Source organism: Periophthalmus magnuspinnatus, chromosome 20 (genome assembly GCF_009829125.3).
Source record: "Periophthalmus magnuspinnatus isolate fPerMag1 chromosome 20, fPerMag1.2.pri, whole genome shotgun sequence".
In the NCBI taxonomy this organism is placed as follows: domain Eukaryota; kingdom Metazoa; phylum Chordata; class Actinopteri; order Gobiiformes; family Gobiidae; genus Periophthalmus; species Periophthalmus magnuspinnatus.
Window position 1 is genome coordinate 14,641,699 of NC_047145.1, and position 15,706 is coordinate 14,657,404.

A 15,706-nucleotide genomic window follows, 5' to 3' on the forward strand; every position below is an offset into this window, starting at 1 on the left:
TGTAATGCAACACTCTGTATAACAACTGGCCAATTAAATCCCTCATTCGTCCTGGACTGGTCCATGGTTGTTTATTACCATGAACATGTAATACCTGTAACCTGAATGTAACACACTGTGTAACAACATGTGTTAGCCTGTAACCCTTAACGTAAAGTTCCATGAAACAACCTATAATAACATGAAGTTCACTTCACACGTTCAGACACACCACATCAAAATTGGGTTTAATCTGGGCTTAAACCCTGAACTAGGACTAATCATGGTCTAAGTTAAAATAAAATGTGGCACTAACCAGGACCAAACCAGGACAATTTGTGCCCCACCTCTTAAAAACATGTATTTAGAATGTAACATACTGCAACAATATGAACATATTATGTCTGTTACATTGTAATAAATGAGGTAGTTACAATATATTAACTAAAATGTGCTTAAGATATTACCACCATATTGAGAGAGAGGTTGTAATGTTATGCCTGGCTTACACAGACAACAACAAAAATGCACAGTATTAACACTACTTTTATACAATTATTCTTGTATAAAAGTATAAATGTAAATAAACATAATTACAGCTAGTTAGAAAATAGACATTTGAGGATTTTGCAACGTGTTCTTTTTGAATGAAGCACAAGAACATTGGCTCATTATTCATGCTTGGTTTCAAACCGTACTTTACACAGCATGTAAACAAGTGAATACACAGCAGTGAAAAAGAATGTTTGCTGGAAAACAATGTTATGTGTGCAGCTGGTGGGTGTCCCCTCTGCCACATCCCAGCTGCACAAGAACTTGATGATTTACACTTGAAAAGCTCTCACAGGCATGCAATATGATACCTGTGTGCTACCAGTTTTTTTTTTTTCATTCTTGCTAGCTCATATGACCAAATTTACCCCACCAAGTAACTTTTATAAAGTTTTCTACCAATGTTTTTGTTTTGTTTTTTTCTCAGAATTTACAAAAGGTGATGGGCAGCACAAGAATTATGTATATCCTACCATTGTTGGAACTACTGTACACATATTAAGTCCGATCATGAGAGATCAATTTCAGCAAATAACATAACTATATTATTTACAGCCTAAATAAAGCATGAGGTAGGAATTAATTAATAATGAACAAGTAGTTTATTAAAAAGGTGTTATTATGCAAACTTTTGGAGCTTTCTAGCATGTTATAATTAGGGATGCATCAGTCCAGCTTTTTCAGCTCTGATAGTGAGTACTCTGACTTTAAGTATCTGCCAATACCCGATATGAACTGATACCAGTGTAGGGACAGAAAATACAAAATCAAAATTGTGTTTCCTTAAGACACAGTTAACTTATTACATAAGAGATCCAATTGTGTTATGTAACTGTTATTTATTCTTCAAATGACTACTGAACAGACTTGTATGAATAAAAGCTCAAACATTATGGGACGTTCTAGGCCTGTAAACGTCTGTAAATAATCTTACTACATCCAATTAAATGCTCAACCGGATATCGACTGAACCGATATTTGGAATCCGATACCCGATACAGCTAATTTTTCAGTATCAGTGCCGATATTTGATACCTGTATTTGTAAGTGCATCCCTAGTTTTAAAGCTGTTCCCTCATCTAAAACATCCCTGAAGAGATTTTACATGTCATCCATCTTTAAGAACGTTTCAGACTCAGTAACTAGGTTTAGAGTTTTAATGAAGTAGTTATTAAGTCTGAATCAATGTGTTCATCACAAATTAAGTCTTTGTACATGCTTTATTAAGGTCAATTAAGTGATACCAATAATTCCAGTGAACTTGTGACTCCAGACACATAAGCATTGAACCCTGAACTAGAAGTAATACATGTTGTGTGTTTCACTTTTTAAAGGAAATTGGTGTGAATTTCTTTACATTTTTCCTGGAGGTATTTCTTATAAAATAAAAAGTATAAAAGTATGTACAGCTGCGGACCCTGAAATTGCTCTGTATCTATGGCTACAGCGTACAGTGAGAGTTATCTTTAGGATGACTAAACGCTCCTGTCTGACATCAGTAAAATGCTGGTGTGGTGTGGCTAATGTTTGAAACACAGCACAAAGACAAACATTTTAAAGCAACACTATGTAACTTGTATGTACACTTTTAACATCAAATGTACAATGCAAATGTATGAGCAGTGAGATAGATGAGTAATTTAAGTGTTTTGTTATTTTCCCCATAGCAGACATTCAATTGAAGAACTTTAACCGTTGCAGCCCTATAGATTTCGACAAGTTATACAGTGTTGCTCTAAAACACAACAAAAAGTATAGTTAAGCTCAGTCTGCAAACATTGGTACAGAAAAACACCTCCATTGTGTTATAACAGAGGTCTTGGCATTAAATAACTTTCTGGTGGAGAAACACAGAGCAATAAAGTTAACATGCCCTTCTCCCTAATAGGTCCGAGAGGAGCAACACTATCGTATTTTCTCCAACTTGGGTTTAACAGTTTCCATCGTGCTGTGAGGAGAGAGCTGTCTACTGCTCAGTGAGAGAAAACACAAATGAACCGACACATATCCGAGGCGCTTTCCCACACACAGCTTGTGGCTTTCTGTATCCTGTGGCTGATGAGCAGAGCAGGCAGGTTTGTCCTTCCCTTTTATGGAGGCATGACCCTGTGCGTGAGGACATGTTGCTGGTGTGAACACTGCAAAAAATGAATATCTAGCCTTGGTTAAAATTACTTGAAATTTGAATATCAATCTGGATTTAAAGGTGCATTATGTGACTTTTCTGGTGGAGGATCTGTCACCTGCTTGTCTTTATGGAGATTGCTTTGCCTGGAATGCTCCATCTCATTAAATAACACCTTAAAAATCCTTTATTCTTATTGTGAGCGGGGTGACCTCTCCACACATCTAACCTGTTTACTGTCATTTGCTTGTTTCCATCGAGGTAGGCAAGTTAATGCCTTACTTTGGGATATTTAAAGCAAAGCAATGGCAGCTCTATGGACACAAGCAGGTTCCACACCCCTCCACCAAGTTATATCGGTCACCTTTAAGTAGTTTTGATTGGGTTAGATTTAATTGTTTACTTCAATTTTGACACCACATTGAAAAATAATTTGGCTCCTGGAAACAAGAAGCAATTTGTTGAAATAAGTCAGGCATCTCTTAAAACAAGTAATCAACTAAACAAACTACTTATAATAAGATTCATATTTTGAGTTAAGTGGTTTCAACTAATCTTGTTTTTTTCTTTTTTTTTACAGTGAAAATGTCTCTACTGAGCATGCCCAGTAGTGTCCCAGTCAGCGCTGTCGTGAGAACAGGTTCCTCAGGGCATTATTGTAGTTCTTGTTAAAGGCTGTGTATATTAAGGGGTTGAAGAATGAGTTGGAGTACCCTAACCAGAGGAAGATACTTTTCCAGATGGGCGGTATGTCACAGGAGCATAGCGGCACTATGAGCTCCGTGATGAAGAAGGGGATCCAGCAGAGGACGAAGACCCCGATCAAAATGCCCACCATTAGGGCTGCCTTCTTCTCCTTCTGCTCGCGCCATGTGTCCCCATCCGTCTGGAAGGTCACAGTGGCGTGGCGTGCCGTAAACACCATCTGCGGTTGCTGAGTTTCATCCTTTACCTGCACAACCCAGAGACAAGACAGCACTCAGTAAATCTATTTTTCTATTTCATTTAACACTCCCACAAACAAAATCTGCATCAAAACACAGCTAGCAATTACCGGGGTGAGAAATCCATTGCCGCTCGACAAAAGATGGATTAGAATTCAGAGTCAACAGGTGCATCAAGAAAACCAGAGCTTATTCTTATTCCTGCGATTTCATATGCACGTATTGAGGAGCTTAAAGACTGCACTGCAAAGTCTGCTGCTTTCGGAGACAACACAGCAATGAAAACATCTACAGTAATCTCCTGGCTTACTTTGCTCAAGGCTCGTATTTAGATTTTATGTAAGAGGCAAAGTCAGGATGGTCACTCTATAGTAACTGTCAGCATACGGAGTTAGGGTGAAACAAGAGCTAACAGTCAATTAAATAACAAGATCAATGAAGGTTACCAAGACCTACAGCAGATAAGTAAATCCAGTTAAAGTGCAGGCCTGGAGCTTATGGCAGACTGCTCTTAAGAGAGATGTTAGTGAAATAAGGGTTTCGGATGCCACCATATTATATATCACCGCGTGACAGCCATGCAGGAACAAAATGTGGTTAGATCGTCTTCTCTCTGCCAAATCAATGACAGTGTGATGCAACTCTAAGCTCAGAAAGTGTAATGCATCTATCAAAAATATTAACGTGGGAATAAATGTGCATCTGTTGAGGCGCTATGGCGAGTCACTGCACAGAATGTACCATACCACAAAAGAGTAACAAAAGAAAAAATACTATCTTTCTGTATATGCCCGAGGTTGTATGTGCATTTTTCTAAAGAGTATGAATGTGATATCCTGCGACAGATGGAAGTGTGGGGAAGGGTCTCTGCTGTGTAGGATGAGTGTATTCTGAGACCTTTTTGTTCAAGTGGGCGTAAGACTGTGCCCCAAGATGTATTTGTGTTCTCCTTTGTTAGTATGGAATATTACGACTTTTTAGAACAGACAATGATGGTAATAGAGACTGAAAATATCTGCACAAAATGTACCAAACTATGTACCAAATGTACCAAAAAGGTGCTATGTAACTTTTCTGGTGTAGGGTCCATCGCTTACTTGTCTCCATGGAGATAGTATAGGTCATAATATGGCTTTAGACTTTCTTTTTTCTTTCTTTATCTTTATTTCTACAGGGGAACCCATTGAGAACACTTGGGCTCTCTTTTTCATGGGTGCCCTGTTCATAATACAATACAAGCAGAAAAACAAACAAAACAACCAAGTAAAAGTCCATGTAAAACATTAAAAACAGGTGTAGGTGTGTATAAAATGTTTCTCAAATGCGGAAGACATCTCCTCTCAAAAATTCTTACATCATTCAGAGCCAAATATGTAGCTTCTTTTACCTGAGATAAATAAGTTTGGTGCTTCGATTGTTGATTCAGCGGAAATCTGCTCTGTTTTTCAGTCTTCTGTGTTGTGTGTTTGTTTTAACTTTTATGTCTAATTGACCACAAACCATGCATTTCTCTGTCAATCATGCTGTCTGGAATCAGGGAGACAGGATACATTCTAGGCCCACTCCTCTTGGTAAAGTTTTGTCAAAGCATGTGGTTCTGGCTAGACAGGTAAGATAAATGATAAATGCTGTGGAACAGTCAAGGCAAAGTAAAAATACTCCCCACCAGAAAAATAACAGTGCACCATAATCTTTTTCCTGTGGCTCATACAAAATCGTCCCAATGTTTACATGTTACAGCAACTGAGGTTAGATTTGCTTCTGATTTACTGCTGAGGCTAGTACCACTCACATTATTTGAAACTAGTTTAGAAAGTTTCATAGTTTAAACACCATTATCAGCACTTGCATGAAAATATTAATGCCATGATGAAATGTAAATGGAAGTACTTTACTTTCCACCTTTGTCTTCAGGTGATGTAACTGTTCTATATACCAGACACAAGTGCTCCATTACAGCCTATCCTGATGACAGTGGCCTGGTGTAAGGGCCGCCAAAGGCAGGGGGGAACATCAAGGTGAGATCGAGGAGTCCTATGCGGGCCACTTCACCGCTCTAAATGAATACCTATGGGAGAAGCAATATCCTCTGCTATCATTATAAATAACAGAGAACGGCCCTCGTGTCTGTGCAGCCAGAGCTACGGAGCAGCTCTGATGATGCATGGTGGCCAGCAACTTTTCCGCCCTGTCACCACTTTGAATAATTCATAAAGTGCCAACACAATACAAGAACAAAAGGACACCTGGGGAATTTAGGTTACATATTTACCATGAAAATATTGTTGGATTCTACAGTTGTGGAAAATTGAAAATGTAAATATTTGTTGTAAGCATCAAAACACAGAGCACGGTTAGTTATCAGCCAAGAGTCTTGACAGATTTTGAAGGTCGCACATCAAGTGAAATTAGATTAACTGCCTGGAAATGATAAACAGGTGCATATAATAAAAGCTTCAAAACAGCATTTATCACATTGTGAAAGAAGCAAGAAGTTTATGTCGTAAATCTATATAGCCAATGAGAATATATTTATTTTACAATGCAGCAAAGACAGTTGAATAGAGCTATAGATCGAACAAGGGTAAACCAAGGTTATAAACAAAGTATAGCTACCTAAGTATCTGCTATGAATGACAGCTACTTACAGACCCCTTTTAATGTACTCAAAGTGTTTTACACCAAGGATGTAAAGGTCAGTGTATCTGATCATTCAACCAATGATGTTTATGTCAAGAGTGGGATTTGAACTGCCAACCTTTGGATCAGTGGATAAACAATCTACTAACTGAGCTACTGTCACCCCGATTTAAAATATAACATGACGTAAATCTCACAACAACTCATTGTTGCATGACTCCTTCTCTGACATTGTCCATATGTTGTTTATATCCCCACCTTATAAAGAAATGCTTACACACATATATGCACTATTGGCCTACAAATGTCTCTGTTTAGCCTGTCACAGCTCCTCTGCTCTGGTGTACATTTAGTATGTGCATGTTTGACGTTTGAGTAGGTGTTGCAAATTCATAAGTGCCACAGGATTATTATCTGTGATGGTGGAGCCTCTGCCAGCGTCTCCCTCTTTAAGCACTTAGCAGAGCCGTGTGTCTGCCTCTCCTCTATCTGCACCAGTAATTGATGAAAATAAACTACGTCAGAACTATGAGACAATCATAAAGCATCTAATAAGGTAGAATATGCCTAAATGCTGTGGAGTTTGGAGTGATTGGCTGTGAAATCAAACTTGACATAGAGAGGAGTCTATCCCAGCTTCTGGTCTTGTCTCACACAGGGACTTGACTGAAACACTTTGATCCAGTTTGTTACATTTCATAATTGAGAGTTTATCTGTACAACACCGGCTGAAATTACACCCTTACATGTCTTACACCAAGACATGTAAGCCAAACGGAGAAGGCATCCCGTTTTCTGTGTTTTTTCCCTTAAGTGTAGACAATATATGTATTATTATTACATATTTTCAATAAATAATTACTTTTTGTTCAATGAATTGTTCATGTCTAAAGAGAGGAGGGCAAATAAAATCGAATAATTTTCCGATGACAGTAGATTATATTTGTGCAATCAATCCTTCAGAAATGGACTGAAACATGTCTGGAAATGTCTTGGTGAATTTAAAGTATCTAACAAAAAATAAAAAAATGTAAATGTTTTTGAAAAATGACACTGCAAAATCAAATATTTTTTCCGGCTTTTTTTTTACCCACAAAATACTGAGAAAACAACTTATAAAGGATTCATAAGAATCCTATGGAGAGCTGGTTCTAAGGTTGAAAATATGCTAACAGATGCAGCCCAAATGTAGAGAGTGAAATGTAAATGTAATAATGTCTTTCCTCATTTGGGGAGGTGTTTTGAGGACTACATTTTCTGGGCCTGAAAAGTGGAACTCAATTTCCATGAGGGTAATTTGCCTGATTAAACGTTGTGCTAATGTTTGTGGGATGGAGTCAGACCTTTGTGTCTGCTGATGAGGGGTGCGCCGAAGCCCGGGAGGGGCCGTGTGTTGAACATTACAGATGTGCGTATTTTTAGCCCTCTTCCTTTTCGGCTAAGCTCATTACTAAGCATATGGTGATGAGTGGGATTTCTCCAATAACTGCCCGCATAGTGATGAAATACTTATGTTTGATCTAAATTGCATTACAATTGAAACATACTAAATAGCATTAAAAACACTACAATTTACAATTTAAAGGCAGTTGGTCATACGATCAATAAGCTGAAAAACATCACAAGCAACATTTATTGCAGTACAGCCATGGTCTTTGTTAAATAATAAGATTAGTAATAAAAAAATAATAATAATACAATTAGTAATAAAAGTTTAATCTAAGAAATATTTGTTTAGTTTAGTCAAGGTTCTTTTTTCAATGAACCAGTTTTAAGGAGAGAATGCAGCACACTGGAATTTCTTATAGACAAAAAAGTCATGTTATTATTGTCATTACAATACTCCACATGGTTTTCATTGGGAGGTTGAGCTTAAGACATGTCTTCTGGCAGACTTGACAAATTGATTCGTACTATAAGAAGTGAAGAAAGTGTTGACACTTAATTACAATATGCAGGGGAACAGTTTTACGCTTAGTTAAAAATTAATCACCAATGTCTGGCACGAAATCAGATTTCAAGTGTTATTTTGAGAAGGATGACATAAAGAAGGTCAAACACAAACTTTATAAATAACTTCACCTCTGCCAAGAGTTATACTCAGCACAAATGTCACAGCTGAAGCAAAACACTGGAGCATTATCTGTGGCATTTCAATCGGCAAATATCGGCACTTTTGGAAGTTGCTAGCAATTAACCTATTTGATATGGATGAATGCCTCGCTCTCGTGCATGTGTACTTGTACAAACAACAGTTAGTCATGAAAAATCCACAGCTTATCAGTTGTTTGTGATGTAACTTTACTCATATCTTCATTCAAATGATTTCTTTTGATAAAATGTACGCTATGAGTTTCTGTTTGAATCCATTATGTGTAACTAATGGCTTTAACTGAACTGAACTGAACTTACCTCAGCCATGGGTGTGATGCTGTTCGTCTTGCGGGAGCCGATCCTGAACTTTGCTGCCTTGTAGATCTTCCAGTAGACAAAGAGCACCACACACAGGGGCAGGTAGAAGGCGGAGAAGGTCGAGAAGATGGTGTAGGAGGGCTCCTGGCTCACTTGGCACTTCATCCCTTCTGAGTAGGTCTCACCCCAGCCGAACAGAGGTGATAGAGAGATGATGGAGGACAACACCCACGTTAGCACAATCATAATGTTGGAGATCTTCTTGCGTGTCTTGAGCGTGTACTGCAGGTGTCTAGTGATAGACCAGTATCGGTCCAGTGCTATTGCAGTCACATTCCAGATGCTGGCTGTGCAGCACAGCACGTCAAAGGAGATCCACACCTGACACAGCACCCGGCCCAGCTTCCACAGTCGACCATTCAGTTCGTGCACCAGGCTCAGGGGCATCACCAGGGCGGCCACCATCACATCGGAGATGGCCATGGAGGCCACCAGGTTATGAGGCACCCGGTGGAATGTCCTCACCCTCAGGATGGTCACCAGCACCAGCAGGTTCCACACAAAGGTGGCCACGGCCAGCATGGCCAGTAGAGTGAGCGTGAGCACACTGAAAACGGAGAAGGGTTTGTAGATGTTGCCTCCAGAGTCGTATCCATCTAAAGCTCCACTGGAGTTTCCCGTCAGGAGGCTGCTGTTGGAGTGTGTCATGGTGCAGCTCACTGCCCTGCAGCCACAGACCAGGAGCAGGCTCTGTGTGTTAGTCTGTGAGCCATCCTGTGGAACAGAGGGGATAGAGGTTAAATCTCCCCTTATTCTCTGATAAATAGTAACTTTTTCCTCCTTTCAGTAGCATCAGCTCGAGTATTTTTGGTCATGGTAGGTTAATTGTTGGAGTTTTCGAACTTATACCACAGAACTTATACCACAGAAACGTTTCTCAAGGTGCAACATGGAACGCAACGCAAGTCACTCACAGGCTGTGTGCGTGCACATGTGTGTGTGGAGCCCAGCCACATGTATGACACAGTCAATAAACTGGGCATAAGCTTGTGTGTAGTGTTCAACACATTTTGGGATACCTGCTATTCCACAACTTTATTGAAACAGTTGTTGTAGTGTTTTTTAAGTCATTGTGTGCGTGTCGCTTGAGTCGCTCTCTTTGTCTCTCTCGACTGCTCTGCACCAGGAGGGAGCTGTCACCATGCTCACACACACATACACACTCACAGCAGGCACACACACATGCAGCACACACACACATGCAGCACGCACCCACACACACACACACACGCACGCACACATGCAGCACGCACACACGGAGGGGGAGGCCTATGTGAAACAACAGTGAGACAGAGGAGAGATGAATGGGATATCAGCGCTACTTTGAATCACCCCGTGGTTTGTTTTGCCGTCTTGCAGAGAGAACTGGCTAACTTCAGCCACTACTTGTTTGCATTAAAGGGTCAGAGGAGGGAGGTAAAGAGGGTTAATATTTAATGTAATGGTACATCCATAAATTAAGCTACTTTGCACCTTATAAATCCCCAGTCACGTGACATTCAACCTTCAGCACCGCCACACCAAGCCAGGAAACACTGATATATATCGTGGCATCCCTAGTGTCAATGCTACTGGACCTGCATATGACATTTAACTGACAGCTGCCTTGGTGACTTGTACAATAGTAACATTCCTTCAGTTGGAGCTGTCACATAACCTGCATACATCAAGGGCAGTTTCATCTAAAGAGAAAGATTAGCACTAGGAGAGACTACACATCCTGAGTTCCTCACTCATACCCATTCAAATGCATCTGAGCGTGATCCATGACACAGATTAAACATCTTTATTGCGTGCTTGTTCTGTTGTATTTAACAGTCAGATTGTGTCACAGATGAAGCCTTAATTCACCATTAGTTCAGAGTTTCAGTGAATTCTCTGTATGTAATGCACACAAAAAAAACGCCTTGACATGTCTGCTTTATCCACAAATAGCTGTAGCTACAGAGATACTGATATGAGATGAGCAGAGAAAAAGGATCTCAAATCAACAGGCACTACACAGTCTGCTGTTTCAGGATCTGCATTGATCTTGGCAGCATGTAAACATGAAAGATGCGCTGACTTAATCACAAGAATAAATGCATAACTTTCTGAACGGTGTGTTTTATAATATTTGAGAGAACACAATATAATAAACAGGACATTTGTGAGCCCTTAGAATGCAGGGTTGGAAAATATGATCTAATTTGCCTAATTAAGCAACTTCTAAGTGATTTGTGTATTTATCTGTTAATAAGGTTGTTTTATTCTTAATGCACCTCAAACTTCTCCTTCTCTGTTTCAAATTCTTGTTCAAAATACATGGTTAATTTACTAGTCTGTCCTCTGTCGGTTTATAGCATTTTTTATGTCATCTTGAATATGGATTTGTATCATTCATTTTACATGGCTGCTGGAGTGACTTGCACAAGTTTCCTTTCGGCTCTGTCTGAGTGCCCTTAATGAATGGAGCTAATGCATGTAATTCTGTTTAAATAATTGGACCTAATTGATTTTCATTTAAATTAGAAGACTTAATCGATCTGATTATATTCCTGTGCCTGTTTAGTCTGATGCGTTTGGCAGGGAGCTAAAATATTCAGGGCTAAATTCTCACAAATGGTTACTAATTTTGGCTAGACTTCAATTTGTAATCACTAATTAATAACTATGTGTGAAATACATGACAAACTACAATGGACCTAATCTTTCTTTTCAGCTCTTGCCCTCAAAGAATGCTGCAGCTAACTTTAACTAACTTGACTGTTGTGTAAGACGTCCTTTCCTTATGTTACTTTGCTCATTGTTTTTGTTCTTTTTTAAATTATCTTTGGTGACCAGCTCCGAAACATGCCAGATGGCTCTTGGTTGTTCCATAAGTAATGAAGAATGATGAAATGCAGAGGGTAGCTAGATTTCCCAAGGGAGATTAAAGCATACCTTAAACAGGCTGTATCCGTTTTTTTATCCATGTATTTGAGCAAAGTTTATCTTACTACAGTACAGATATATTGTAAAAGCAGCTGTTGGGGTTAAAAATTGGATCACTGTGTGCTGCTGTCTGCATCTAATTAAAGTGTTTTATCGTCAAGTTGTTTTTTTTAGCTTGTCTCTGAAAGTTTAAAAAGGTACTTATGAACTCATTCTGAACATTATTATTATTAGGAATGCGCTGGGATAACTTTGAACCACTGCAAAACATTTTAAAAAGTGTCCTCGGAATTTTTGACCCATCCTTCAATGCAGCTGGGGCAACCTATCAAGAGCACTGGCCCATCCACAGTGCAGCTATTGTGCGTGTTTTATGTTGAGGAAACCAGAGGAAATAGGTGCGATGACCCCAGCACAATAGAACACACACAACAAAATGTGTTGTATTCAACGCTTTCAGAATAGTGCAGCGGGTTGTCAGTCCCATCCCGGCCTGTCAGATAGCAACAATGAGCATATGAGTGCGTTTATGCGACATGTGACGACGCCTCTTAGCATCACAAATGGTACTCTCTAATCAAAGAGTTCAAGCGGCCGTGCGGTTGGCCCTCAAATCTCTCTCTTCTCGCCGGTCTTATTAACAAGCCTAACAGCCATGAAATTGGACAACCGTTGTGAGAGGAAAAGGCTATCAAACACGTCGTCCAGGTGCCCGTCACTGTCACTCCAAAGAGACAAAAGAAGTCCCTGTAAGCAGATGTGCATATATTACACACAGATTGAGATAGGCTCCATGACATGACAAATCATTGTTTTGTTTTTTACCTTTAGGCTGTCGAGAGCAAAGCTGTCAGATTGGCCAGTTTTATGTCTTACCTAGACCTGTCATGATAACTACTATAGCAAATTATTGTATAATATATAACAGAAAGAATAGTTATTTTCAGGCTCAATACTTTTTCCCTAGAAGTAGATGTTTAAGTGATTAGTTGTGCCATTTTTTTTATTACTGCTCCCTTTTTACAATAAAGTTCCTGCTTAAGGATTCGTATTAGTGGTTTAAAATATTGTCAGTATTATCATTTACAGTAATATTTTTCGATTGCAAAATTTCGTACTTAAAAATGCATAATTGTAACAGTTCTAGTCTTGCCAGTTGTTTCCTTGGCCTTATTTGCCCTCGAGTTGTGAAGGTTTAAGTTGAAAGTGGAAAAACACATGAAAAGGTCTTCGGACATGATAGCATTTCACTTCTCATCTGGATCCTTTCACTACTGATGCAGAAGAAGCTAAGTCGATTTGCAGAAGTCATTTGTGATTCAGCTTCTTTGAAATGAAATGAGTAATGATGTTTTGTGAACGATTTGGGAGAATTTGCAATTAACTTTAGTGTCATGTTTAGATGGAAAAGTCTCATCTTTTCTAAATTACTCATCCCCATTCCATTAGCGGGTAAAAGGGCTGCTTATATCTGTAGATCAGTTTCAATCGAGACAAACTCATTTTACTTACTTACACATAATCATTTATTCATGCAACTGTGATGAGTTATGGTTTACTCTTGAAACCAACTTCTTTCCCTTAATCCCATGAGGAACTTTCCTTTGGTGGGGTACAAATGAACAGTGGATAGTGTTACATAAAGAAACAGGCTTAAAACAACTCTCACACACATTTATTAGGTCCCTTATCCTAACATGCACTACTGCACCGAGACAATCAACAGTGAGATGCAACATGCCCGCTGGGTATCAGGAGCACAAACCCATCAGCCACTGCTTCCTCATATCTCTTAAAATTATTTCAATATATCATTGTATTAGGGCTGTTTGAGGTTCAATGGCAATGGTTAAATGTATTGTGTATGTTCAGGAAATGAATACTGTACACCTTTTAAGCTGAACTGAAAATCATGATTGACCATTACAATCTAGTACAAAAATCGTCATTGATTTCTGTGTTTCCAAACTAAACATGTATATTTCTTTCAACTGCAATGTTAAACAGCTATTTTTTCCCCCTTAAATTGCTGTCAAAGTTACATATTTCAATCTTATGGTGTTACTTCTTGCAAACCCTGGCAAAGATTGCACTTAAATCTAAACCTACATCTTTGTCTTTCCGCCCAAACATTGTTAAAAACCCATCACTCCACATGAGTCATTCTGAAAGACAACTTCACATTTTAAAACCTAGACTTTGCTTTATGGATTAGTGTTCTAGTGACTTACATTGGCAGTTCAAAGAGAGGAGCTTATGTGTTCACACGCCTTGAGACTTTGCAGGTAAACAGTGTATCCATTGTAGTCCCTGGATTAAAAACGCAGCACTTCAGAGAGGTGAAAAGAAAAACAACAGGTCTTCTTCTGGCGTCACCAGCGTACCATCTTCCCAGCACTACGCGTAAAGTGGTCTGTGAGAACACCATAAAAGACATTTACCCAACATCTGCCCGCGCTCCTCCCACCGGGGCAGCCGCGTCAGGTCACGGTACACGCGCAAAAAGGCTTGACAAGAAAAAACAAAAAGTAGACTTGACACGGGCTTCATCTTTTTCACCAAAAGCCTCGCACGAGTCCGGCGCCATGTAGAGCCAGCCCGCTGAGCCGCCGCTATCACCGGAATACAAGCTGAGCCCTTGAAAGCAGCGTTGTATTCTTCACCACACACGCGTGCCGTTCAAGTTGTTACCTCTCATTGCGCGCGGTGTCCTCACGCCCCATGCTGTTACCCCGCAGACTTTACATGTATAACAAGTGAACGCAAATGTATCCAAATATGAAGACAATAAGAGCGTGTATCAGCCTACTTTTACGCAGCTGTGGAACACATTTTGTCCACTTTTTCATTTACGTTAATGCATTTCTCGTTGAATTTTTTGTTTTGGAATAACAACCATGCACTTGTTACACGACTCTAACACATCTCCACTTTGTCACACGCACCAAACGTCTCGCAACTTACCCAGAAACAGTTCACACAGCGCAATCCACAGCTCAAAGATCGCTGTTTTCCTCCACTCTCCTTACCGCGTTTCAACTCCGTAAAAGCCGGCGTAGCTCAAGTGCTCTTGGTGTAAATACACAAACAGCATCCAGACGCTCGCATCGCACTGACAAGACAGATAAAAAAAGACAGCGTTGGAATGAACCACGCTGCTGCCGTGGAAAGGGGGGGTCACACGATGAGCAGCGGGTCCTCTGGTGGAGTGTGGGGGAGAGTGGCTGCTGCGCCAAACACGTTTAAATTAGGCTCATTCTGCACCGATCATAGGTCGTGAGACACGTTCCCCGCAGCTTTATGATGGATGAGACTTTCAGCAGACCCCCGTTTGAGACTCCCCCAGTGCAGCTCTGTATCTCTCCACTTGTCAACACTGTAGGACATTATTAATCCAACTTGCAATTAACTCATGAAAAATCTGACAAGTGCTCATGGGTTTCATAATGATGAGAAATTAGGATTGTTACCATAGCGATTAATAATTTAAAACGGAATGTTATGTCTTTTGAGTGCGAAAATGTCCTCAAAAGGTTCCAAAGGTTCCAAAGGTTCCAGTAATTAGCTGTATTTCTATAGGCCTAATTGGATACCTGCTGAGAGATATAAGATAAACAGGCTATAGGCTAATTGAGAAAGGTTTATTTTATTTTAATTTATTACTATAATGTTTGTCTCGAAAACGAACAATTTCATTTTTTCTACAGTCGTTTACCTTATGGAAACACCAAAAATAATACTGGGGGTTTACTGTCAAGGTAACTGACATCACTTTTTCTCAATAGACAGTGGCACGTAGTTAGGCAGTTGCCATAGACACAACACAAATGATAAAGCAAGGCCCAGGATTGTCATGAAAGGATGGAGGCAGAAAAGTTAGCACTTCAGCACCATGGACAGCGCCGCTGGTATTCAACCAGTCAAGAGAGAGAGACAACACACACAGTGTAACCAGGTTGTATTCTTCTCTCATCAGTGATCCTTTCTCTGCTTCCATTAGACCATATTATTCGGACATCCGATCAGAACGCGCATTGATTAATCTGATAATGCAAGGTCTTAGAGAAGTAAAATCAGCACA

The 15,706-nt window shown here is 39.7% G+C and overlaps 1 protein-coding gene across 1 annotated transcript; it reads right to left on the bottom strand.

Annotated features, from left to right (window-relative positions):
* Nucleotides 1-3,232: 3,232 nt before the first annotated feature.
* htr5ab (5-hydroxytryptamine (serotonin) receptor 5A, genome duplicate b) lies at nucleotides 3,233-14,747 on the bottom strand. The gene is made up of 3 exons (XM_033986035.2): nucleotides 14,590-14,747; nucleotides 8,653-9,426; nucleotides 3,233-3,608 (listed from the first exon to the last, which is right to left on the bottom strand). The coding sequence occupies exons 2-3, from the start codon at nucleotides 9,358-9,360 to the stop codon at nucleotides 3,276-3,278; spliced, it is 1,041 nt and encodes a 346-aa protein (XP_033841926.1). The 5' UTR covers nucleotides 9,361-9,426; nucleotides 14,590-14,747; the 3' UTR covers nucleotides 3,233-3,275.
* Between the last annotated feature and the right edge of the window lie 959 nt (nucleotides 14,748-15,706).

Coding starts and splice junctions, on each gene's coding strand:
- htr5ab (XM_033986035.2), bottom strand. CDS start 9,360: ATGACACACTCCAACAGCAGCCTCCTGACGGGAAACTCCAGTGGAGCT. Junction 3,609..8,652: donor GCATCACACCCATGGCTGAG/GTAAGTTCAGTT, acceptor TGGGTTGTGCAG/GTAAAGGATGAAACTCAGCA.